The sequence below is a fragment of the Mytilus trossulus genome, chromosome 4 (genome assembly GCF_036588685.1).
Source record: "Mytilus trossulus isolate FHL-02 chromosome 4, PNRI_Mtr1.1.1.hap1, whole genome shotgun sequence".
Classification (NCBI taxonomy): Eukaryota; Metazoa; Mollusca; class Bivalvia; order Mytilida; family Mytilidae; genus Mytilus; species Mytilus trossulus.
In genome coordinates, this window is record NC_086376.1 from 62217491 (window position 1) to 62244379 (window position 26889).

The 26889-nt window shown below is 30.8% G+C and overlaps 1 protein-coding gene across 5 annotated transcripts; it reads left to right on the forward strand.

The window, feature by feature from the left end:
* The first annotated feature begins 366 nt into the window (after positions 1 to 366).
* Positions 367 to 16633, forward strand: LOC134715708 (uncharacterized). Of its 5 annotated transcripts, none has more exons than XM_063578063.1 (8): positions 367 to 555; positions 8257 to 8332; positions 8732 to 8767; positions 9155 to 9260; positions 11056 to 11953; positions 13612 to 13729; positions 14189 to 14293; positions 15591 to 16633. In XM_063578063.1, the coding sequence occupies exons 1-8, from the start codon at positions 454 to 456 to the stop codon at positions 15683 to 15685; spliced, it is 1536 nt and encodes a 511-aa protein (XP_063434133.1). In that variant the 5' UTR covers positions 367 to 453; the 3' UTR covers positions 15686 to 16633. The 5 variants fall into 5 exon arrangements, with proteins under 5 accessions (XP_063434133.1, XP_063434134.1, XP_063434137.1 ...); XM_063578064.1 differs by lacking the exon at positions 367 to 555 and adding an exon at positions 3943 to 3997 and having other exon boundaries at positions 15591 to 16632; XM_063578067.1 differs by lacking the exon at positions 367 to 555 and adding an exon at positions 3980 to 4012 and having other exon boundaries at positions 15591 to 16632.
* Positions 16634 to 26889: the final 10256 nt, after the last annotated feature.

Below are 26889 nucleotides of genomic sequence, written 5' to 3' on the forward strand. Positions count from 1 at the left end.
TGACATATTGATATCGATGTGTGAAGTTTCGGAGGAAATTCACTTAAAGGAATATAGTACCTAAAAAATTGTATAATAAAGGAAATAAAGATCCTGATTTTTTTTATTTTTATCAAAGCACAAATTCAACCCATAAGAGGGTCAAATGCATGACAATTACATGTAATAACAACAATTTAATGATGACATCAAAATTTACATAAAAAATAAAAATTAACGAAATTTAACGAAAAAACGCACTCCTAACTCACTTCTTCGTCATTACGATAGATAATGTGTTGTTTGAAATGTTGCATAAAAGGACAAACATGTATCTATAGAGGTAAATCGTCATGATATAAATGTTTTTATGTAAATCGTATATAAATGTTTTGATGTAAATACAAACATGATGAAGGAGACATGTCGACAAGTAATAGAATAATTTGGTACAAGACTATATGTCAAAGTTAAATGGTGTATACTCCCGGAACAATGTGGTGTAGATTAAAGTTACGTGTTCGAAAGAGGAGAGGAATGAAGAGTGAACTGTGGAAATTCCCGATCCAGGAAGAGGTAAGTAAATAAGATTTTATGAGGATTTTGAATTTATTATACATGTCATGCCACAAACACTCGTCAAATTTGTCTGTTATTTTAAAACGGACATTTATTTTCAAATCCAGATGTATGTCAAGGTAGATCTCCTCTGGTTATTTAGATGGTATCTACGGGATAAGTCAGTGAGAAGACACAGATAGGTAAAAAATGTATGTTAACTTATTCAATGCGATGAGTTATAACTGAGTGAGTTCCTTGGTAGATTTGGTCCAGTCAACTGCTGATCGGTCCTTCAAAAAAGAAGAAGAAAAGGAAGTTAAAAGTATATAGTAAAATACTTATAAAGAACCATTTTTTGGCGAAAAGGCCCATCATGGCAAAATACAAGAAACCAACAGTTTTACAAATGATAAAAAACAAAAACAAAAATGGTTTAAGTTATTGCAGACAGCAAACAACATGAAGTAAACACGCCGAATAAAAAGCTCCTGACTTGCATAGGACCGACACCTAAAAAATGTTTCTCGTATACACTTGTTTGTAAAGATTATAAGCATCTCCTAGCCTGGAACAAAATATGTTTATTAAAAAAAAATAGTTTACTTGTTTGAAAAGCTTGAATTATGAGTGTGGACATAATTTTGACACTAGTATGACATTTGATATTTGCCCTCGTCAACTCTATACATCCAGTTCACATTACAACACCCATGTCTATACAATCAGTCATACACTGAAATCAAAAGATTTTGATTTATTTCATTAAATGAAATACCAGTGCATGCATTGAAACCGTTTAAGATTAAACATATTTTATTTGCAAAAGTAGCAAAAGGGATTGGACACAAGTTATAACAACATTAGAGACGTCCTCTCCCAAACCGTTTGCACGTACGTCCAAGTTTAGTGTAATGTCAATGTTTCTTTATTCTATATTATAAAACTATCGACGGTAGACGCTATAATTGAATCCTCTGTGAAAAAGGGTATTTTTACTAAATTGGTATATTCTGTCGGGTCTCTGTTTATACTGTATATCGTTTTTAGTAAAGCATATATATATATCCGCTGAGGCTATACTACTGAAGGCTCAACTCTGTGTCAATAGATAATAAAAAAAAAACACAAAGTCAAAATATCGATATACGGCCGTGACGGTCCTTGGTAAGGAATAATAATATTGCAACTAATAAACAAAACATGTTTTTACAGAACGTGTGCCGGCTTATAAATATCAATTAACACATGAATGCTTACCCCAGAAATTATGTACCCTGCCGCTGTAGTACCTACTTGTTGGAAAGAGTCTATGATCCCTAGCCATACAGAATTGTCGAGGCAATGGGTTGGACAAGTGGGTGACCCGAATGCGTATTTTATAAAAAAAAATCCGTGTTACGCACGAAGTTTTCGGACTTAAAGAATGCTTTCCCCAGAAATTCTTAACCCTCATGCTGTAGTACTACCCAATAGCTTCGCGTCAGGGCAGCGTCTATAATCCCTATCTATAAAGAACTACAGAGATAAAGGGTCGGAAGGTGTCCTAAATGCGTACTTTATCGAATTTGCATTTATTTCCATGTTTCAGACGACATTTTTGGCCTTTAGGAAAGCTTAACCCAGAAATTATGTACCCTCCCGCTGCAATACTATCCGATAGTTCTTTATCAAAGCAAAGTATATGATCCCTAGCCGTACAGAACTGTCGAGGCAATGGGTTGGACAAGTAGGTGACCCGAATGGTTTTTTTTTTTTTTTTTTTTTATATCAAAGACTTTTTTTATTCGTGTTACGGACGTAATTATCGGCCTACAAGAATGCTTACCCTAGAAATTCTTTACCATCACGTTGTAGTACTACATAACAGCTATACGATAGCCTGACAGCGTTTATAACGCCTTGCTATGTACTAGAACTATACAGGGAGAATGGGTTGAAAAGTGAGTGTCCCGAATGCGTATTTGATCCAATTTTGCTTAATTTCAATGTTTCGGACGACATTTTTAGCCTTTCGGAATGCTTACCCCAGATATTCATTCCCCTCCCACTGTAGTACGGTCCAGTAGCTACTTATTATAGGGTATATCATGAGAAAATTTTATTATACATCATATTTCTATTTATTTTTAGTCGTTAATGTGAGTTTAAAAAATCGCAAATGTGGGTTAAACATGTGTAATTTATACGTGACTGAATCACATCCTGGACTTGACAGATAATACTTCACGGTCAAGATAAATCGTCATCATGATTTTTAAATGCTAATTACAAAATCGTTAATATGAGTTAGAAATCTACAAATTAAAGTTAGAATTAATTAATGGGATATAAAAATCTTTGATATAAATCTTATTTTCGAACAAAAAAGTACAAACTATGATTTTAAACTCGGGGGGGAAAAAAATGTCGCTGTGTAGTTTTCCAAATGCAATTGCAGATTGACAAATTGCAGGATAGCTTTGTAGAAAGAGAATTGCAGGATGAGAATTGTGGCCAGGAAAGCTTGACCAGTATTATATGTCTCTGTCTTGACATTGGTGAGGGGGGGACAGGAGTAAGGGAGACAGGGAGAAAGGGGTACGAGAAAGGAGAAAGGGGTTGGAGAAAGGAGAAAGGGGTAGGAGAAAGGAGAGGAAGGCTGGGAAAAAGGAGAAAAAGTTGGAGAAATGAGAAAAAATAAAATATCTCTCCTTTTAAAAAATTATCTAATATTTCAAGAAAAAATATCTCAACGGAGATGTTATATTCTAATGGGAGAAAGGAGAACGGGGTAGGAGAAAGGAGAAGAGGGGTGGGAGAAGGGAGAAGGGTACCCCCCTGTCCTCCCCCTCATTAGTATAGAAACATCATAAAAATCAAATTATAGATTTCTAGCTCCCCATCAAATTATAAAATTTTCTCAAAAGAATCACCTTGTTTGTTTTATATTATACAATAATTATTATTATTTTAGTAGTGAATACATCACCACTTCTCAACCCCTCCTCACGACCCCTCCCCCTCTTTTCTCTGTCAGTTAATTGACCCTATAACCTTCTTCTTCTTCTTCTTTTCTGTATCTTCCTCCTGCTAATGAGGAGCACATCCAAACGGATTATAAGAATTAATTAATTGGCTTATTTACACGGGCACAAATATCAATATAGAATGTTACACGGCACAATATAATCCATTTTAAAAGTATTCCATGAAACGTTATTTTAAAACTTCTATCATAAGTTTTAAATGTTAATATATACAGATTAAAAATTTCTGACTGAAATCTTTAAAAGTTAAAAAGGTATCATATAAATGGTTTTAACCTCTGACGTCAAAACAATAATATACAAAATCGGAATCCGAACAACAAATAGAACATATCATTTGATTGGCCGATATTTTCATTTTATCCAATATAATTCTGTTTTACAAGAGGTCGTGTAAATTCTGACAGGTGTGACGAAAAAGGAACTGAAAGGTAACGATAGACAAAGTAAAGTAAATATTACTATTTTTTTACACAATTTTCATCGAAGAAACAGCTTTTAGTGTTTGTGTATTCTCTTGTCATCTCACTTAGAGTGCAGCAATTTAAGTAAGGTTAAACTTATTATGATTTTTAACGTAAAAAATGTCATAAAACACAGGTGATTGATGAACATATTTACGGAATGTGAACATAAACGTTATGCAATAAATGTAATATAAAAAATAAATCTGTAATCATATTGACCATTTATTCCAACGCTATTGGGTTACAGGCATGTGATGATAAATTTAGCCACATTCAAGTACCTGTGTATTAACATGGGCCCATCAGACATAAACCCGTTTGTATATTAAGGAGCTATAAGTTGGTACTGACAAATGGAATTTAAGATCTACAAATCTGTTAGTACTGTATACATGTGTGTACCTAAATTACTCCAATATTTGAGCCATCTTTCCAGAGCTGTGCAGTGGAATATTTTGTGTAAACTCCCTTTTGGGATGAATGGAGATGTTTCACTTTATATCTTACATTACACCACAAATGATCCATGGCTTCCTAACACCAAGGAAATGTTAGGACGCTGAGAAGTCTTTTGTTATGATGGAAGAAGCTATCAAGTAAAAATTTAATTACATGTTTAGATTCAGCATGTATCAAAGAACCCCAAGAATTCAATTTTTGTTAAAAAAAAATCAAACTAAAACTTAATGTAGACCAATTTGAAAACGGGACCAAAAGGTAAGAACCTACATACATAGTTAGATTCAGCATATCAAAGAACCTCAATTATTCAATTTTTGATGAAATCAAACAAAGTTTAATTTGCACCCTTTGGGCCCCTCATTCCAAAACTGTTGGTAGTTTGGGACCAAAACTCCCAAAATCAATCAATCCCAACCTTTCTTTTATGGTCATAAACCTTGTGTTTAAATTTCATAGATTTCTATTTACAATTATATTAAAGTACACGTAATTAACTGTTATGGTGCAAAAACCAAGAAAAATGCTTATTTGGGCACCCTAATTCCTAAACTGTTGGTACCAAAACTCCCCAAATCAATCCCAACCTTCCTTTTGTGTTCATAAACCTTGTGTCTAAATTTCATAGATTTCTATTTACTTATACTAAAGTTATTGTGCGAAAATCAAGAAAAAATCTTATTTGGGCCCTTTTTTGGCCCCTAATTCCTAAACTGTTGGGACTAAAACTCCCAAAATCAATCCCAACCTTCCTTTTGTGGTCATAAACCTTGTGTTTAAATTTCATAGATTTCTATTTACATTGTACACATGTACTTAAACTAAAGTTATAGTGCGAAAACCAATGTTTCTTCAGATGAAGAGGCCAACGTCATAGCAATATACATTTTGTACGACCACAAACATTTTTTTCTGTACATGTTGTAAATAAAAATTGGTGTGTCTAATAATCATTTCTTAATTAAGAAATAATTCATGGGGGCTTGAATATATCGTGATTTTACCACGGGTTGGCCCTTTATGACAAATATTTTACCCATGAATTATTTTGATTCTAATAGGACAAATAGGGCTATTCTTTTGGATCAAAGCGCTCTAGGTGGAGGCTGATATTTGCTGTTCCCATAAATGAACGCACTATTCAATTGGCGTAAAAGAAAGGAACAAACTGTCTGAATTAGTGACATGCTTAAACTATTTACAATAATGTATTTAGATAGTTGTGGATGAATCTAATGATAATTTACTTATATGTTTTATGTGTTTAAAACAAAATGGCTTATATCACATTTTAGCATCATTTGTTTACGTTTTCTTGTTATGATGATTTTCGGTTTCACAAGCGTGTATTTTCCCGTAAAATGCTTATATTCTGACGTGGTTGTTCTATGACGTCGGGTAGCTCATTCATTAAAATACATTTGACGTGGGAGTACAATAGGAACAGCCCTAACAATACATTCATATTTTACCACGAGAGTGTACTCAAAGTGTTTGAAGGAATGTTTTAGAATTTACAATTATCTATCAATGTATTCTAACAAAGTGTATGTAAATCTAAAAGCCAAGTGTTCCCAAGTGTTTAAAAAGTGTTAAAAAAGTCCAATTTGGACATCAATAAAGATAATTTACAGAGAATGATTCTGGCATTGAATTATGAAATAATTTGACCCCATTCAAATAAAGCAGGTAATTCCTGTTGATATTTATGACAATGAACAGTTAAATTACCCTGTTTATTTAGCAGGATATTCAATTGTTAACACTGTTGTATTTTTTTTAAATCTATAGTCGTGAACTATCTTTTTTAACATGATTTAAAGGTTTACATGTTTGTATGACTGCCTCTGGCTGGGTACATCTGACCCTGACCTAAAAATTTACAGTGATCATTAATAATGTTAAATTTATTGGTGATACTCTAAGTTAAAATTCATCCTCTATCACAGTACATGAGATATATTGAATGCATGTACACAAAAATGTAATTGTTCTTTTGGAAATATTCCACACCAGGATGAGATGCTAGAAAAGTGTTTGCTATAATGCTAAAGTGATGACTGTATGATGTTAACAAGTCTAATGATGATTCATTTCCTTAAAATTAAAGAGTTTATATTCATTTCCTTAAAATTAAAGAGTTAATATTCATTTCCTTCAAATTAAAGAGTTAATATTCATTTCCTTCAAATTAAAGACATTAATATTTATTTCCCTAAAAAATTATTAGTTGTGATATTAATGTGCATACTTAATAGTTTCTAAATCATGTAAATGATGAAAATGTAAATTACTGAACAATTTAAACATGTATTACCAATAGTCAGATAGTAAAGTGTTACAAAAGTTGCAAAAGTTTTTTTTGTAAAAAGTTAAATGGAGGTGGTGTTTTATTCTCACTGTTGGTTTTGGTAAGAGAAATAATAATGTAAACTTTTGATCAACTGACTTTGTCAGGCATGAACTAGTATTAAGTTCTTCACATCACATACATGTACAGGTATAGTGTTAATAGGTCACATATTATTGTGTACCATTCTAGCTTCATATGTGAATCAAAGGGGGGAGGGGCTACATTTTGTAGGGAAAAAAATGTTGATTATATAGAACTCCCCCTCCTTAGGTCAGTCAGTCAGCCCCCACCCCACCCTTTTATGAAATGTTCTGGATCCTCCACTGAGCTTCTTTCGGAAACAATACCAAAATTATTTAATTTCAAGTTATTGCTTTAGTTTAGTTGATTTAAGGCCCTGGTAAACTGCCTTCCTCATCCCTAAATGGGTGAAATAAAAATTTCTTTCTATGGTCAAAGTTTGTTTCACATTGTTTTGTTTTTTGTGAGTTAAAAAATCACTTCTGAAATTATTTTATTGTACAAATAAAGATGGATTGTTTCAATTTCCTGCAAACTGTAGCTATTTTTATTGTTTAAAGCAGTCGAAGAAAATTCTGTTTTGGGATTTCCTGTAGTAAAAAAATTCTGAAATACAGAAGTAGCCTTGTACCAAAACAATTTATAAATAAACACTTATTGAAATTCTCAGATTGAATGTACACCATAACTGTAAAAATTTAAAGGTATAGACTTTTATGTCTGAGCCTTGCACTGGTTATTATAATTATCTAGTGTTAATTTGACAAATGCATATTTTGTATATCAGACACTGAAATAATTTAACAGCTTTCTTATTATGGGAAAATCCTCACATTAATTTAAGTAATGTTATCACTTTCGATCAATTTACTCTTCCTATTTTAATGTGATGCTGAATCACAACACAGATATGTACAAACTTTACATATGTGATAAACTTGAAATTGATACATCAATGAACATGGTGAAGGAAGTTTATTTATCAACCAGTCAATGCTGTTGTCAGTTTATAATCTGTAGTACTTACCTTATCGGGTTATATTACTTAGAAATGATATAAGTAGCTAATATTCACAAGTTATTGAGGATGAAGTTGTTTTTATCAAAAATTATATTTTGCATTGTTACATCAGTATTATAATTATAAGAAAATTAACTGTAACTGATACCATCACAGACAAAAGGGTTCAACATATGTACATGTACATATACCGCATGTACATATGGTAAGAATTAACGTTATTTCCTTGTTATTTGAATTCATGTATATTACTACATGCTGACATGTAAACATGTATTAAGAATAAAACAAAATTTTAAAAGATAATACAAATTCTACACTGAAAAATTGCCCAGCATTTGTTTTCATCATTAGATTTATACATTTCAGGTTAAAAATGAAGGTACAATAGATGGAAACAGTGGTAAAATGTCTGCCACGGAACCAGATGAAATTACTATTATTGGTAAGGTTGTTTTTCATTCTGTCAATTTACAGACATATATGGCTATGCATATGCCTGGAGAGCCACCATTATTGATTTTCAAAGAAAGAAAATACATTAGACAAAGTTAAAAAAATAATCCTCCATAACATTTTGATGTTATGTTTCACATAGTTACAGAACTTCTGTGATTTAAAAATATATGAGATAATTCAGAAATGATGTACATGCAGACATATATAACAAATGTATGATGGTAATGTTGGTTTTATTTTAACATTTTTTATGTCCTCTTTTGTTTCTTTTTTTTCCCTAAAATATTTTGACTAATACAATGAATACTAAAAGGTACACATAATTTCAAAGTTTAGTTTTAAGTATGAAAAAATATTTAATTGAATTTTGTTTTATATTTTACAGTGGTTGCTGGAAAAGGGCTTCAAGGAAAGAAGCAAGGTATGTAATACATCATATTAATTAGTGATATCAATTAAAAATTTCTTTTTATAAACATAATAGATATGTATGAAAAGTTTTATTTCATACATTATTGGTTGTTAAAAAAAAATGATAAAAATCACTACTAGAAATCAAAAAAATATTTTATGAATATGTAAAAAAAAAAAATGAAACTGTATAAAACAGTAATTACATTTTACATGTTCTATTTTATTTTCATGATACATGTACTGTATACAACATGAACTACATTTTACATGTTCTATTTTATTTTCATGATACTGTATAAAACAGTAATTACATTTTACATGTTCTATTTTATTTTCATGATACATGTACTGTATAAAACAGTAATTACATTTTACATGTTTATTTTATTTTCAGGTCGCCACAAGTTTTCTGTGATATTTGGTGTAGGTAATAGAAAGTACAGAACATGTGTTGTAAAAGATCCTGGAGGATGTCCAGAATGGAACGAGGAATCTGTCATGTAGGTTTACATAGATATAAAACATGTATTTATAAAAAAGAAGATGTGGTATGATTGCCAATGAGACAACCGTCAACAAGATACCAAAATGACACAGACATTATTAAACAACTATAGGTTGACACCGTATGGCCTTTAACAATGAGCAAAGCACATACCCCATAGACAGCTATAAAAGGCCCTGATATGACAATGTAAAATAATTCAAACAAGGCAACGAACAGCCTCATTTATATATAAAAAAAAATTCTTTCCTCAAACTTGGTATAGAATAAAGTTATGATTACTGAATAATATTTTCATGTAAAAACAATAATTAAATAAAATTGAAAACAGGGAATGTGTTAAAGAGACACAAACCTGATTTAAGAGCAGACAACAGCCTAAGGCTACCAATAATTTAAGTACACTTCCGTGAAATTGTATGAAATTCTAACCCAGTTCATTACAGATTAAATCTTAATATTCTTTGACAATTTTTGATGTAAGCACATATTTGGTGGGTATGTCATCATGTGACATACTGTACATGATATAGGATAAGTTCCTAGTACCTTCAGGGGTATATGTATAGATGATTGGACTCCATTGATACTATCAGGATATAGGTATCAATGAACGTGTATTGAAACATACCCTCAAGACAAACATCAAAATATCTTATTTATATCGTTACAGATTCAGTCCTATATTAATGCATGTTTTACATCTGATTAGATATTTGTATGATATACATGATATACAATGTCTGGTGTGTTATGGCTTAGGGAATGATTAAAACTATTTACCTTACAAGGATTTTTTTTAAATGATTGTATTTCTGTGTTTGGATTTATTTGTTTGACTTAAACTTGCCTGAACATGTGAAACTCTCTTGCCCCCCTGAATAACAACTTGCCTTAAAAGAATGCTGTTGAATGATTTTTTATGCCCCATTTATGGGCATTATGTTGTCTGGTCTGTGCGTCCGTTTCTTCATCTGTCTGTCCGTTCGTCCCGCTTCATGTTTAAGTTTTTGGTCGAGGTAGTTTTTGATGAAGTTGAAGTCCAATCAACTTGAAACTTAGTAAACATGTTCCCTATGATATGATCTTTCTAATTTTAATGCCTAATTAAGGATTTTATACTATTTTCACAGTCCACTGAACATAGAAAAATTATAGTGTGGATGGGGCATCTGTGTACTAGGGACACATTTTTGTTTTTTATTGTCTCATAATTACTTTTCTGAGTTATATGCATCACTATGTAAAGTAAGACTTTCAATTTGGAAGGAAAGATAAAGGAAGAAACAATCAAAATCCATAAAGTAAACATATTGACAGAGACACAGACTCATACTGCACAAATTATATAAAATCTCAAAAAAAGTTACCACTACATCTTTTTCGAGAGAGAAAAAAATGAACTACAGAAAGAAGAATTCCTTGAAAAACATTAATTGGCTTTTTCACAATATTTTCTATTTTGGCTATTCACCAAGCATAGACTAAATGATTTGCATTGTTGAACTCTATTTATCTCACTTGGGCCAAAGGGCAAGTGTGAGTATTTTCTCCTCTCTTCTATTTGACTTGTGATGAAAAGCAACAAGTAATCTTATGATAGACAGTCAAACAATCCTGATTTCTTGTAAACTCACAGTTTGGTATACTGTTTGTTTTATTTGTGTGCTTGATTGATTGATGTTCAATATTCAGTAGCAAATATTACAGAAATATTAAGGTCATTAACATTTTGATTCCACATGTTGCATGACTATAAAAAGATGTTATATTATGATTACTTTTTGTAGACAAGTGAACAATGTTGCAGACCAAGTATTCCTTATAGTGACAGAAAAAGAAGACATCCTAGGTCAAATCAATATTCCTGTAGCAACGTTGTTAGGACCACCAGGCAGGCAGATGAAGCAGCCATTACAATCCCATAAAAAATGTCCTAGTCCCAAAGGAGAACTTATTTACCAGTGCTTTGTGTCAAAGTATAGACCTTCATTTTTTCCGAATTCAAGTACACCCAAACGTACGAGTACTCCAAATGTATATGATAAACATAGAAATGGTATGACATCATCTCCGATTATGAGACATAAACATGAAAAACGAAGGGGTAGTACGGCTTTACAAACATTAAACAAAAAGTTTTCAAAGTCTATACATGACTTGTTTTCATTCGCAAGGAGTCCGACACAGGATGATGAGGATAAGAATGTTTCAAATTTAAGTAATGGTCGTGCCAGCAGTATTGGATCAGGATTAAATAATGCTGGAAAATTACCCATAATTCATAGTGTCACCCCATCAGAGGCATTAATTGATGGAGGAACAAGAGTCACAATTGAAGGGAAGAATCTAGGTTTATCTAAGGCTGATATAATGGAGTTATTAATCTGTGAGGTGGATCACGCTGACTATGTAGAGTTTGAATCTTCTTCAAGAATCTTCTTAAAGATTAAACCTTCCACGGCAGGAATAGGTGATATTATTCTAGAAACTGAGTCGGGAGGGATAGGAACATTGAAAAATGGTTTTACTTATGTGGATCCAAATGCTCCCGCGACACCCTCAGTGTCTGAAAGTGATTCGTGTAGTTCTAACACAAGATTCTCTATAGGTGATGAAGAACTTAGTAATAATGTAACCGTTCCACCCTCACCTAAAGTACCAAGGTCACCAAAACAGAAAATGAGCGTAAGTACATGTAACCTAATTTTAACAGAATGATATACATGATATACATGATATTGATGATACATGTAAATGGATAGTTTAAGTAAATTCAATTGTCAAATGATTGTAAACATTATCTGATTTTCATTGTAAAGTCCAAATAAATATTTTAGACATTCAGATCAAGTATTCAGGTTAAATATTAAGGTTCACCAATATGCCAATCTGGGAGGTAAAATAATAAAACATGAAGTTTCCAATGTTAATCACTTGCCAATTTGAATTTTAAAAAAAGGAAACAGCTGGGAAAATGAGCATATGCCAAGTGAGGCCTTTGTACATGTAGGAACCCTGTATATATATATATATATACACAACTCGTCTAAACATCAACCCAACAATGTTAGATCTGTAAATTTGCTTTCGCAAATTTGTGGTTCTTCCCTCTATATACATTAGTAATACAGGATATACCCCAAAAAGTCTTTGAAACTTTGAATGCTAACTGACTTATTTTCATCATTTTAAGCTTGTGATTACATAAAATGACATTAGATCACAATTACTCTGAGTGGTATACAGTGTTAAGATTTGACATATTTGTCATATATTTCCTCAAGACTGTCAAAAAACCTGTTTCTATATACCTACATGTATATATGTTAGTGGCAATAAGTGAAATTAGACATTAAGCTTTAATCCTACATTGTCCTAGGCATAAGCTAACGCCTAGGCATTAGGCTATGGCCTGAAATTTTCTGGCATTAAGCTAATTTCCTGAAATTTTATCTGATGATTGAACATAATTTTAGGCAATAAGGTGAACCCTGGAATGTATTTAGAATCATATTCAAAACAGTGTGGCTGTGGCTATTGATTGACGACCTAAATTATCCCATTGACTGGGACAGATTAGGTGAACTTTGTTTGTAATGACCACTGCTCACTACTTACTTATTATAGAATTTAAACTGTGGGGTAACCAAAGGTTCTTAACACCTTCAATAATAAAATAATTTGAAAAATTAATCAGGAATAACCTTTATGTTTTGATTTATATTATTGATATAAATCATAACATCATGTTGTTCCTGATTAATTTTTCGAATAACTTCATTTAGATGTTGCAAACCTTTGGTGACCCCACAGTTTAAGTGTCTTTAACACATACATATAGTGAGCAGTACTAGTGGTCGTTACAGACAAAGGTTCACATAATCTGTCCCAGTCAATGAAATGATTTATGTCGTTAATCAATGGCCACAGCCACACTGTTTTGAATATGATTCTATATTTGGTAAATTATTCTTAATTGTATGTCAGAAGAAGTTCCTTAATTATGTTGTTAATATTAATTTACCTTCATTTGACAAATCTTCAAATACCTGCAGCCCAGGCCTTCTTGTCTTTTTTATTTCTTTAAAAGAATATGTTGCATTTCAAGTTGAAAATCATTTAACAATGTAAATAATGTTTCTATGTTTCAATGGACTCAGCGCATGAATTGTTACAGAACTTACAGAAGGGTTTATCATTTCACTTGATTTATGTTGAGCAGTCATCTGGTCATTGATAATACACATTAAATTTTTAAATTCTTTAAACTGACTGCATCTCTAAAATAGAAGATTTTCCTGTAAGCAACATCAGCAATAAATACTCTGTTTTGTATATTTTAGGTCACATTACCGGATGGTGATGGCAATAATGATTCAGATGTCAAGTCAAAGAAAACTTTTCTCAAACATATCAGAAGGGCAAGTGAAGGTCATGCCTTGTTCCAGTCTAAAGGTCCAGGTAGGAAATTTAATTGAACATGTTGAAGAGATAAAAAACTTGTTCATACATTTCAAGCAAATAATAAGAGAAACTCTATAATCTGAACAATTTTTTTGGGGCTAAATTATCATCAGGTGAAATATTTTTGTTAGGTACATTGTAGTTGTACAAGTTTAAAGCCTGCATATACCATATATAGAACACACTTTAAATTTTAATTTATATACATTTGTATATCATCATGTACACATTTATGACTGAAGTATTGCATAAGACCAATTATGAAAACTGTAGTTCAGGGCGCTGAAAGGGTAAGTTCCTGATAAAAAGTATGATTTTTAAGTATCGGATATATGGACTCTTGACAAAGGAAGTTTAATTACAAAATTCAGGCAAATTTGAAACAAATCAATTCCAGACTTTTGATATTAAAATTCTTATATACCGGTAGTTGAATCGTTTCTTATATTTTTACAGTACAAGCAGTAGTTCCACAAGTAAATATGGAGTCCCTACAAGCAGAAATTGCTCGTTTAAAAAAGGAAAATGAACAAATAGATGTACTAAAAGAAGAAATTGAAAGTAAATATAAGTAGATAAAATCATAACTGTATACATCACATTTCATTTTTCAAGCTGATAATTATGTGTGTAAATACCAAGCAAAACAAAACAAGCAATGGTAGATTTCTGTAAACACCTGTTTCACATTTCAACCACCTGAGTAAATACCAAGCAAAACAAAAAAACACTTGTATTAGGTACAAAAAGATCAAAAGTTGCAAAAGCCAAAATATGAATATTACAGGACTCAACAGAGGAGCTTAAACTGTCAGAGGTCAGTTTCGGTAGAAGGAGTTACCACTTAGTGCCAGTGGCAAATCCAGAAATTTTCATAAGTTGGGGCCCACTGACTGCCTCAGAGGCTCCAGTCACGTGACGCTTCAGTGATTCCCTATATAAGCAACCAATTTTTTTTCCAAATAAGCCCCCCCCTTAATCCACCTCTGAGTGCAATCACAAAAAAAATGGTTATGTTTAATAAAAATGTTTATCTTGTATATGTTACAAATAAATGGATAAGTACAAAACTACATAGTTACAGAATTTATGAACTGTCTTTTTTTGAAAAAATGACACAAAGAAGTTTATTTCTGTGATAATAACTAGAGTACATTGTTATTGATCTCTCAGAATTTTCAGTTGTTAAAAATTATTTTTATTTGACAGTAATGCTTACTTCTTTATAACGCTTTATGTCATATTATGTCAAACTATCAAAGTGATGTATCATGTGTATAGGTAACATATGTGAAAAATAATAAAAATGTCACACAAAATAGAACATATTCATCAATATATTACAATGCTCTATCTGATTTAACTTTAATGTTATGGTTTACGTTTAGAAATAGATTTGTAATGCTTCATTGGTTTTAGAATATAAGAAAACTAACTGTTGTCAATGGTTGTTGAAATTAGAATTGTAGTGGTAAAATTGATTATGCAAATTACATATATAAATGAACATTTTATTGCCTCATTATCTATATATATCCACTATTTAATGTTCTTTTCTGAAGTGTAAATAGAAATATCTATGCATAATTCTGTAAAATGTATTTTTAGTGGTCTGATTTCTAAGTCTTTTTCTAGATTAAAAAAAAATGTATGTTTTTATACTGAAATGGTACGGTGATAATTGAACTACTTGGATTTTAGAAAAAATTGAAAAATCTTTAAAATAATGGAAAGTTCACACACATACAAATCTTGATTTTGTGAGCTAATGTATATTTAAATTTCTCTACTTTTAGCTAATGCATATTTAAATTTCTCTACTTTTAGCTAATGCATATTTAATTTTCTCTACTTTTAGCCTTAAAGAATGACAAGAAAGATATGAAGGTGTACATTGACAAACTTGTAGCTAAAGTCATAACACATTGTCCTGAAGCTTTAGCTACCATGTGATGGTCATATGGAATTCAAATCTAATGTATACCAAAATCTCATCCAAGGGAAAATGGTCTGTGAATCCTGCATTTGTCTAATCAAAGATTCATGTGGTATTTTCAAATTACAGTAAAGAAAACCCAGCCCAGGAAATCTCAATACAGAATGATGGTGAAGCATTTCTATGTAATAATGAGCATTTTATGAATTGGGCTGATTTTTTGTACAAAACCATGTATTTTCACAAGAATGATTTAGCCTGTTATCAATTTTTATTTATTGAATTATTTAAAATACATCATCATTAAAAAATTTCCATTGATCCTGAATTTTTTTAATATTTTTTTTTTCATTGATATTTTCAAAAGACCAAAAATCTCAGAAAGATTAGTAAATTTTTCAAATTGTGTAACTTCAGGGAGGCCAGTTTTCAAATAAAGTAAATTAAATCTAATTTTAGATCATCTTTACAACATTAAGTCCGCATATGTAATACTAAGTTAGATAGGGGAGATCTTGAATATGGAATTGATTTTAAGACTGAAGAAATTTGATGTGTATCTTAAAACCATTTTTGTTACCATGTTAACTGTGATATTGTTATTATTATATTACATTGTGGTTGAACTTTGCAACATATTAATTGCAACATTAACAAATTTGTTATTGTTATAAATTGTCTTTCACAAAGATGCAGTTTGATTTTAATAAACATTGGCATATGAGTTTTGCATACTGTAATAATTATACATTATCCCAAAATATTAATTTATATGAACAAAGATTAAAAAAAGTAGAATGTGATGTTATACTAAGTATTTGTATCCTTTTTTCATATGAGGTCCAATAACTTTGTAATTTGTGACAATGTATTATTTTTTTCTCCATTCTGCAACTTTTAAACTGTTCCAAATAATTTTAGATTTGGGTACAATGTAAAATTCCACTATTTTCTGTCGATGACATAGATAAAAAGTCAGTGCATTTTGACCTTAAATTTTAACAAGTTGCTGGAGAAATGTTTATAATGTAACATTGCTTGACTACAAATAAATAGATGAAATGTTAAGAAGAAGTTAGACAATTAAAGATATATACAAAATTTGTGAAATTTACAGGACTATTTTTAATTGGTTTTTTTCTTCAAAAAATAGTTGTTCACTAATTATTGTGGGAAAAATTACACTTTTTCATTGGTTTTAGCCCTTAAGTAAGTCTTTATAAAAGTTTAAAATAGTATATTATTGAATTCATCTCAGCGATTTTTTTGCCATGTGATTGTCAAGTAGTTGCCTTGTTATTTTATCAAGGGAAATTTTTCAGAATGGAGCGCTGGTTTATATATTGTGTGTAAATGTTTTAGATTTAGCATTTTAAAATACGGACAGATAAAAAGCTATTGTCTTGATGATAATGTATTGTAAAACCACCGGTTATAGAGTGAATGTTTACATATAACTTAAACTTTGAAAAGATAAGGATGAAATCTTGAAAGTTATAATTATTCTGTGCTTCTAGCTTGAGAAGTAACTTCATAACTGCATAGATTGTTTCCCCAGTGATGAAAAATTAAACAAAAGGGATAGTTTTATAGATCTGAACATTAAAATACATTTTGTAACACAACATAATTTAGATTTTTGTGCTCCATATTCTTTTAAGTGGATACTTGGTCCTTTATCTGAACAATCAGTTACAACATGTTGCCAAGCATGATTTTTGTATTCATTAAAATAATTATAAGTAATTCTCTGATGATAGCAGTGCATGTGCCTTTAAAAATATGAATATGCATAAATTACTTTTTTATAATTTTGTAAGGATCATGAATCAAAGAAACATTTGCCATAAATTTGTGTGAAGTGTTTTTTTTTTTGTTCCAATTTTTGATTGATTTCCATCAATTAGTAATAAAGCAGATCTTTATTTGTTTTTGAGTAATCATTTTATATTTGAAACAAAACAAATGAAGATCAATGAGCTTTTACACACATCTATTCAGGTTGGATAAATAGAGAAATTGAAAAAAAATAATTGTTATGCACCTAGCTATAAATTTGCTCATAATTCAAACCAACATTGTAAATGATTTTTGTTAGACCTATTTTTTACACTGATGGATTGTGCTAGAATGTATTATATGGAATTATGACTGTGCTTGCTATGAAGCTAACATTGTGTGCTTATATTGTATGGCTTTAATAGTGCATTTCGTGTTGGTTTATTGTTGCCATTTTATGCAAATGATATATTTGTAAGGATACAATAATAATACATATCATATATTTTTGCTTTACATGTTTTATCTGTTTGTTATCATATTGTTATTTGCATCAAGAAAAAAAATCTGAAAAATTGTATTTCTGAACACTTTTATTCGTAAATGATAGATCTGAATATTTAGATAAGGTTAAACCAGGTTGTTTCTTAAGTTCTGAATTGTAAATTTTGCTTTTTTATATACAACATTTTTTTCTGAAAAAAATTTATATGCAGTCATTTTGTAAAGTTATTAGTCTTTTTATCTATACAGGAGTAAATATAAGTCTAGATGCAAGTGTTGTCAACTAAATAACTGCAGAGTAATTGGATTATTTATAACAGAAAAGATCTGGATTTTTGTGAAATGAATATAAATGCTTGTTTCATGTTTTGGACATGGATAAAATAAAACTGTGACTTTTAAGGCGTTCTTTGGATAAATTGGATGTGAAATGATCTCGTAATACATATTTTTTTTATCATCATCTTACATATGATATATGCAGTTATATATATGTCATAATGATCACTGTTACCATGGTTACCACAATACTGTTTGTGACTATACAGTGTTGGCGAATTTGTTTATTGACTTCCACATTGTTATAACTTTGGACTTTTGGATTTTTTAGATTAATGTTTATATTATGTTATATTTTGGACCAAATAATAAGATCTGATTTTGGACTTGATTGCATTGTTAGAGATTTAATTCTTGGGTTTGCAGTGTTAACAGCTTGGAGTGAAGATTTTGTTTCTGCTTTTGAAAGTTAAAACAAATGATTATTTACACATATCATAGTTTTTTTTTGTTTTTTAATATTAAAAAGGCTGATTTTTTTCCTCATGCTTTTTTGTGTTCAGTTTATACCAGTGTTTTGTGTTCATTCATACCTATAATGTCCTTGTGTTAATTGCCTCTTCAGAAATTTGAATTACTTATATAATAATTAAATTATTAACTTTATTTATTTAATTTCATATCAACAACATTTCCATAGAGAGTTAGAATGAAAGGATAAACTGTGAATTCAGTATTTATTGTTGGAATCTAATTTTCATTAATTTTGTTTGTACAGTTAAGCTACAAATTTTGATGTTCATCAAATTACAAATTCCCATATGCTTGTATTCAGACTTTTGCAAAACCACAAATTTTATTTAATAGCCATGAAAGTTCAAATTTTCATCAATCCACAAAAATTGGTTCCACATGGAGGAAAACAAATTATTATCTGTTTTCAAGGACCAGACCATTTAATATATTGATATGAAACATAGTATTCAGAAACAAGTAAATTCTCTTTTAGGAGTCAGTATGATCATACTTTGATAACATATCAACATAAAGAACTTTTTTTTAACTTGTACATATAAAATAGACTCAGTTATTCTTATAAACTTTAAACATTGAAATTTATGTGAAAACTTTAGTACCCTAAACAATGGAATGAAAAATTTATGAATTGTGCAATATTTTATCCAGAATAATTAAACTATATGAGCAAATCAAATTAACTTATATCTTATCTTTTTATCTGTATGACATTGATCTGTTATATCATCTGCATAATATATAAATATTAGTAGGTTATTATAAGACTTCAATGTATCTTGGATAATGTACTTCAAAAAATGCATATACTGTACATTGACCTATAATGGTTTACTTCTATAAATTGTTATTTGGATGGCGAGTTGTCTCATTGGCACTCATACCACATCTTCCTATATCTATGTTAACTTTGTCTTAAACCATATTATGTGAATAGACAACAGATGTGTTGGTCAGCATGAACACATCAATGTATTCATGTTAAAATGTTATGAAGGTTTATATGTAAGCCGTTTATTGTCAGCATTGTATTTATTTTGATTATAGTATAGTAATTATAATAATCTTATTTAACATCCATTGATAATGGTGCTGTTATGTACACAGTATTTATATTTCATATCAGATCATGTGATCAGGCTATTTGTGTTTTTTCTTGATCAAAGATGAGTGCTCCAGGTAGGAGAAAAATTACAATTATATGCTCATTTTAGTATTGAATCTTTGATTGATACATACAGGTCAGTGGCGAAATCTACAATTTTTCACAAATAAGGGCCAAATGATCGCTTAACAGGGGGCCACTCCTGTCATTCTTCAATGATTCCATAAATAATCAACCAAATTTTTCACAGAAAAGAGGTGGCCTAGGCCCCTTCTAAATCTGATGCTGCAGGTTGCCCTCTGAAAGTTTTTTTCGATAACAAAGATCAAGTTCTTTAACTTAATATACTTAACAAAAGGAAGCATTAACTGGAAAACAGAATGTGCCCTTAGCCTACTAACATAGATAGCAATAAAATAATAAATTCAACATTACTTGCTTATGGGGCAGAAAGAACATATTTTCATTGATGACATGAATATTTTAAAACAAAAATATTTTCAAAAGCATGTCTTAATACTGAATAAAATTTCACTGCGAAAAAACGTTTTATTTTACCTTTTTATATTAAAATCTTCTAGAAAGGTGTAAATTTATTTGAAAATGTTTAATCTAGGAGTGCAAACTTAACTAACAAGATCATTTTATTTTCTTCCATTCTAACTGACAAAATTAGTATTGGTCAATAAATTAGTTTTGAAAGTGCCATATATGGATGCCATGTTTGATTAAAGGCTGTATAAAGTTGGAGATAATGATAACACTTTCTTTGTCCATGATGTGAAAGGCTGACATAGCAGTCCCTCACTTGTTGCCAATTGATTATGCAAAAATTTACTATATAATTGTGTTGTTTAGATTTAAGGCTACCTATGATCATCACCATAATACTTTATCTGAAATGAAGACTTAAATTCTTTACTTATTCAGACATTGATTATTATGGAATGAGGAGCACAAAGATTTCATTGTTATTATTGCACACAGATTGTGATTAAAATTTTGAATATGTTAATTTTGTAAAACACGTTATTTGCCTTGAGGGTAATGAGATGAAGTTAAAGCTATTGTTCTTTGTTGATATACCTCATATAAAGTAAATAAACAAATAAATGCAAAAATGTTTTGTTTTTTATTTTCCAAAGTCATATTGTCAGTTCTTCTGCTGAAGGTTGGATGTTGGTTCAAACTTCTTATAAAAAAGAAGATGTGGAATGATTGCAAATGAGACAACTCTCCACAAGAGACCAAAATGACACAAATTAAAAACTATAGGTCACTGTGCAGCCTATAACAATGAGCAAAACTCATACTTGGACTTATTTTAAAAAACTGACTGCTACATTTAAGTCAATTATGCTGAAAGTGGTGTTAGGTAGCAGCAATCAATCATATTGTTATAATATATTGGAAGATGTGGTGTGAGTGCCAATGAGACAACTCTCCATCCAAATAACAATTATAAAAGTAAACCATTATAGGTCAATGTACGGCCTTCAACACAAAGCCTTGGCTCACACCAAACAACAAGCTATAAAGGAACCCAAAATTACTAGTGTAAAACCATTCAAACATGTTAAGCCTGTTACAATTCATACTAGAAGTGTTTTTGTCAAGCCTGTGACTTTTGTTGCAGAAAGCTCGAGAAAGTGTTGCAGGGGCGGTGGCATTAGATAACCTCTTTATCTATCTTTATATTTTAAAAGATGGAAGACCTGGATGCGTCATACTTTGTATGAAATGCCTCATGTTTCAAAATTTATGTCTGTCAGATGTCCATTGCCATCATTTTCATGGTTCAGTGACTCTTTGGGAAAAAAATGGACATTTTTTTTTAATGTTGATTTCTTATTATGAGTAAAAGTATATTCAGTATTTGCATACCTTGTAAGGTCCTCATGCCCATCAAACAGTTTTTATTTGACCTCAACCTCATTTCATGGATCAGTGAACAAGGTTAAGTTTTGATGCTCAAGTTCATATATCAGATACTATTAGCAGTAGGACTTCTATAATTGCTGTATGGTGTAGAAAATTATTGTAAGGTGTACTTTTCCAACTGGCAGGTGTTATCTGACCTTGACTTCATTTTCATGGTTCAGTGGTCAAAGTTAAGTTTTTATACGACCGCAAAATTTGAAAAATTTTCATCGTATATTGCTGTCACGTTGGCATCATCGTCGTCTGCGTCGTCGTCGTCCGAATACTTTTAGTTTTCGTACTCTAACTTAAGTAAAAGTGAATAGAAATCTATGAAATTTTAACACAAGGTTTATGACCACAAAAGGAAGGTTGGGATTGATTTTGGGAGTTTTGATCCCAATATTTTAGGAATTAGGGGCCAAAAAGGGCCCAAATAAGCATTTTCTTGTTTTTCGCACAGTAACTTTAGTAAAAGTAAATAGAAATCTATGAAATTTTGACACAAGGTTTATGACCACAAAAGGAAGGTTGGGATTGATTTTGGGAGTTTTGATTCTAATAGTATAGGAATTAGGGGCCAAAAAGGGGTCCAAATAAGCATTTTCTTGGTTTTCGCACCATAACTTTAATATAAGTAAATAGAAATCTGTGAAATTTAAACACAAGGTTTATGAGCATAAAAGGAAGGTTTGTGTTGATTTTGGGAGTTTTGGTCCTAACAGTTTAGGAATAAGGGGCCCAAAGGGACCAAAATTAAACTTTGTTTGATTTCATCAAGAATTGAATAATTGGGGTTCTTTGATATGCTGAATCTAACTGTGTATGTAGATTCTTAAGTTTTGGTCCTGTTTTCAAATTGGTCTTCATTAAGGTCCAAAGGGTCAAAAATTAAACTAAGTTTGATTTTGACAAAAATTGAATCCTTGGGGTTCTTTGATATGCTGAATCTAAAAATGTAATTAGATTTTTATTATTGGCCCAGTTTTCAAGTTGGTCCAAATCGGGGTCCAAAACCAAACTTTGTTTGATTTCATCAAAAATTGAATAAATGGGGTTCTTTGATATGCCAAATCTAACTGTGTATGTAGATTCTTAATTTTTGGTCCTGTTTTCAAATTGGTCTACATTAAAGGCCAAAGGGTCCAAATTAAACTAAGTTTGATTTTAACAAAATTGAATTCTTGTGGTTCTTTGATATGCTGAATCCAAACATGTACTTAGATTTTTGATTATGGGCCCAGTTTTCAAGTTGGTCCAAATCAGGATCTAAAATTATTATATTAAGTATTGTGCAATAGCAAGAAATTTTCCATTGCACAGTATTGAGCAATAGCAAGAAATCTTCAATTGCACAGTATTGTGCAATAGCAAATCTTTTTAATTGCACAGTATTGCGCAATAGCAATAAATATCTAATTGCACAATATTGTGCAATAGCAATTTTTTTTTAATTAGAGTTATCTTTCTTTGTCCAGAATAGTAAGCAAGAAATATCTATTTGCACAACATTGTGCAATAGCAAATTTTTTTTATTAGAGTTATCTTTCTTTGTCCAGAATAGTAAGCAAGAAATATCTAATTGCACAATATTGTGAAATAGCAAGAAATTTTTATACGACCGCAAATTTTGAAAAAAATTTCGTCGTATATTGCTATCACGTTGGCGTCGTCGTCGTCATCGTCGTCGTCGTCGTCCGAATACTTTTAGTTTTCGCACTCTAACTTTAGTAAAAGTGAATAGAAATCTATGAAAATTTAACACAAGGTTTATGACCATAAAAGGAAGGCTGGTATTGATTTTGGGAGTTTTGGTCCCAACATTTTAGGAATTAGTGGCCAAAAAGGGCCCAAATAAGCATTTTCTTGGTTTTCGCACTATAACTTTAGTTTAAGTTAATAGAAATCTATGCAATTTTGACACAAGGTTTATGACCACAAAAGAAAGGTTGGGATTGAATTTGGGAGTTTTGGTTTCAATAGTTTAGGAATTAGGGGCCAAAAAAGGGCCCAAATAAGCATTATTCTTGGTTTTCACACAATAACTTTAGTTCAAGTAAATAGAAATCAATGAAATTTTAACGCAATGTTTATGACCACAAAAGGAAGGTTGGTATTGATTTTGGGAGTTTCGGTCCCAACAGTTTAGGAATTAGGGGCCAAAAAGGGACCCAAATAAGCATTTTTCTTGGTTTTCGCACCATAGCGTTAGTATAAGTAAATAGAAATCTATGAAATTTAAACACAAGGTTTATGACTATAAAAGGAAGGTTGGTATTGATTTTGGGAGTTTTGGTCCCAACAGTTAAGGAAAAAGGGGCCCAAAGGGTCCAAAATTAAACTTTGTTTGATTTCATCAAAATTGAATAATTGGGGTTCTTTAATATGCCGAATCTAACTGTGTATGTAGATTCTTAATTTTTGGTCCCGTTTTCAAATTGGTCTACATTAAGGTCCAAAGGGTCCAAAATTAAACTTAGTTTGATTTTAACAAAAATTGAAACCTTGGGGTTCTTTGATATGCTGAATCTAAAAATGTACTTAGATTTTTGATTATTGGCCCAGTTTTCAAGTTGGCCCAAATCGAGGTCCAAAATTAAACATTGTTTGATTTCATCAAAAATTGAATAATTGGGGTTCTTTGATATGCCAAATCTAACTGTGTATGTAGATTCTTAATTTTTGGTCCAGTTTTAAAATTGGTCTAAATTAAAGTGCAAAGGGTCCAAAATTAAACTAAGTTTGATTTTAACAAAAATTTAATTCTTGGGCCTCTTTGATATGCTGAATCTAAACATGTACTAAGATTTTTGATTATGGGCCCAGTTTTCAAGTTGGTCCTAATCCGGATCTAAAATTATTATATTAAGTATTGTGCAATAGCAAGTCTTTTCAATTGCACAGTATTGTGCAATGGCAAGAAATATCTAATTTCACAATATTGTGAAATAGCAAATTTTTTTTTAATTAAGAGTTATCTTTCTTTGTCCAGAATAGTAAGCAAGAAATATCTATTTGCACAACATTGTGCAATAGCAAATTTTTTTTATTAGAGTTATCTTTCTTTGTCCAGAATAGTAAGCAAGAAATATCTAATTGCACAATATTGTGAAATAGCAAGAAATTTTTATACGACCGCAAATTTTGAAAAAAATTTCGTCGTATATTGCTATCACGTTGGCGTCGTCGTCGTCATCGTCGTCGTCGTCGTCCGAATACTTTTAGTTTTCGCACTCTAACTTTAGTAAAAGTGAATAGAAATCTATGAAAATTTAACACAAGGTTTATGACCATAAAAGGAAGGCTGGTATTGATTTTGGGAGTTTTGGTCCCAACATTTTAGGAATTAGTGGCCAAAAAGGGCCCAAATAAGCATTTTCTTGGTTTTCGCACTATAACTTTAGTTTAAGTTAATAGAAATCTATGCAATTTTGACACAAGGTTTATGACCACAAAAGAAAGGTTGGGATTGAATTTGGGAGTTTTGGTTTCAATAGTTTAGGAATTAGGGGCCAAAAAAGGGCCCAAATAAGCATTATTCTTGGTTTTCACACAATAACTTTAGTTCAAGTAAATAGAAATCAATGAAATTTTAACGCAATGTTTATGACCACAAAAGGAAGGTTGGTATTGATTTTGGGAGTTTCGGTCCCAACAGTTTAGGAATTAGGGGCCAAAAAGGGACCCAAATAAGCATTTTTCTTGGTTTTCGCACCATAGCGTTAGTATAAGTAAATAGAAATCTATGAAATTTAAACACAAGGTTTATGACTATAAAAGGAAGGTTGGTATTGATTTTGGGAGTTTTGGTCCCAACAGTTAAGGAAAAAGGGGCCCAAAGGGTCCAAAATTAAACTTTGTTTGATTTCATCAAAATTGAATAATTGGGGTTCTTTAATATGCCGAATCTAACTGTGTATGTAGATTCTTAATTTTTGGTCCCGTTTTCAAATTGGTCTACATTAAGGTCCAAAGGGTCCAAAATTAAACTTAGTTTGATTTTAACAAAAATTGAAACCTTGGGGTTCTTTGATATGCTGAATCTAAAAATGTACTTAGATTTTTGATTATTGGCCCAGTTTTCAAGTTGGCCCAAATCGAGGTCCAAAATTAAACATTGTTTGATTTCATCAAAAATTGAATAATTGGGGTTCTTTGATATGCCAAATCTAACTGTGTATGTAGATTCTTAATTTTTGGTCCAGTTTTAAAATTGGTCTAAATTAAAGTGCAAAGGGTCCAAAATTAAACTAAGTTTGATTTTAACAAAAATTTAATTCTTGGGCCTCTTTGATATGCTGAATCTAAACATGTACTAAGATTTTTGATTATGGGCCCAGTTTTCAAGTTGGTCCTAATCCGGATCTAAAATTATTATATTAAGTATTGTGCAATAGCAAGTCTTTTCAATTGCACAGTATTGTGCAATGGCAAGAAATATCTAATTTCACAATATTGTGAAATAGCAAATTTTTTTTTAATTAAGAGTTATCTTTCTTTGTCCAGTATAGTAAGCAAGAAATATCTGCAAGAATTTTTTTTAATTGGAGTTATCTTTCTTTGTCCAGAATCAACTTAAATCTTTGTTATATACAATATACAATGTATATTCACTTTTTACTACCAACTGATAAATTTAAATAATCTTTACCATTCATTGATAACAAGCAGTTTTTTTACATCTTAATATTTTATGATGTATTTAAATGAGTAGTAATTGTTGCAAACTCCATTAGAATATTTTAATTGAAATTAGTTTTGGAATAAGGGAAAGGGGGATGTGATTAAAAAATTGGGTTCAATTTTTCTCATTTGAAATTTCATAAATAAAAAGAAAATTTCTTCAAACATTTTTTTGAGAGGATTAATATTCAACAGCATAGTGAATTGCTCTAAGAGAAAACAAAAATTTTAAGTTCATTAGAACACATTCATTCTGTGTCAGAAACCTATGCTGAGTCAACTATTTAATCACAATCCAAATTTAGAGCTGGATTCAGCTTGAATGTTGTGTCCATTCATGCCCAAACCATTCAGGGTTCAACCTCTGCAGTCGTATAAAGCTGCGCCCTGCGGAGCATCTGGTTGTGTTTTGTGATC

Coding starts and splice junctions, on each gene's coding strand:
- LOC134715708 (XM_063578063.1), top strand. CDS start 454: ATGGTGTATACTCCCGGAACAATGTGGTGTAGATTAAAGTTACGTGTT. Junction 11,954..13,611: donor CACCAAAACAGAAAATGAGC/GTAAGTACATGT, acceptor TGTATATTTTAG/GTCACATTACCGGATGGTGA. Junction 13,730..14,188: donor GTTCCAGTCTAAAGGTCCAG/GTAGGAAATTTA, acceptor ATATTTTTACAG/TACAAGCAGTAGTTCCACAA.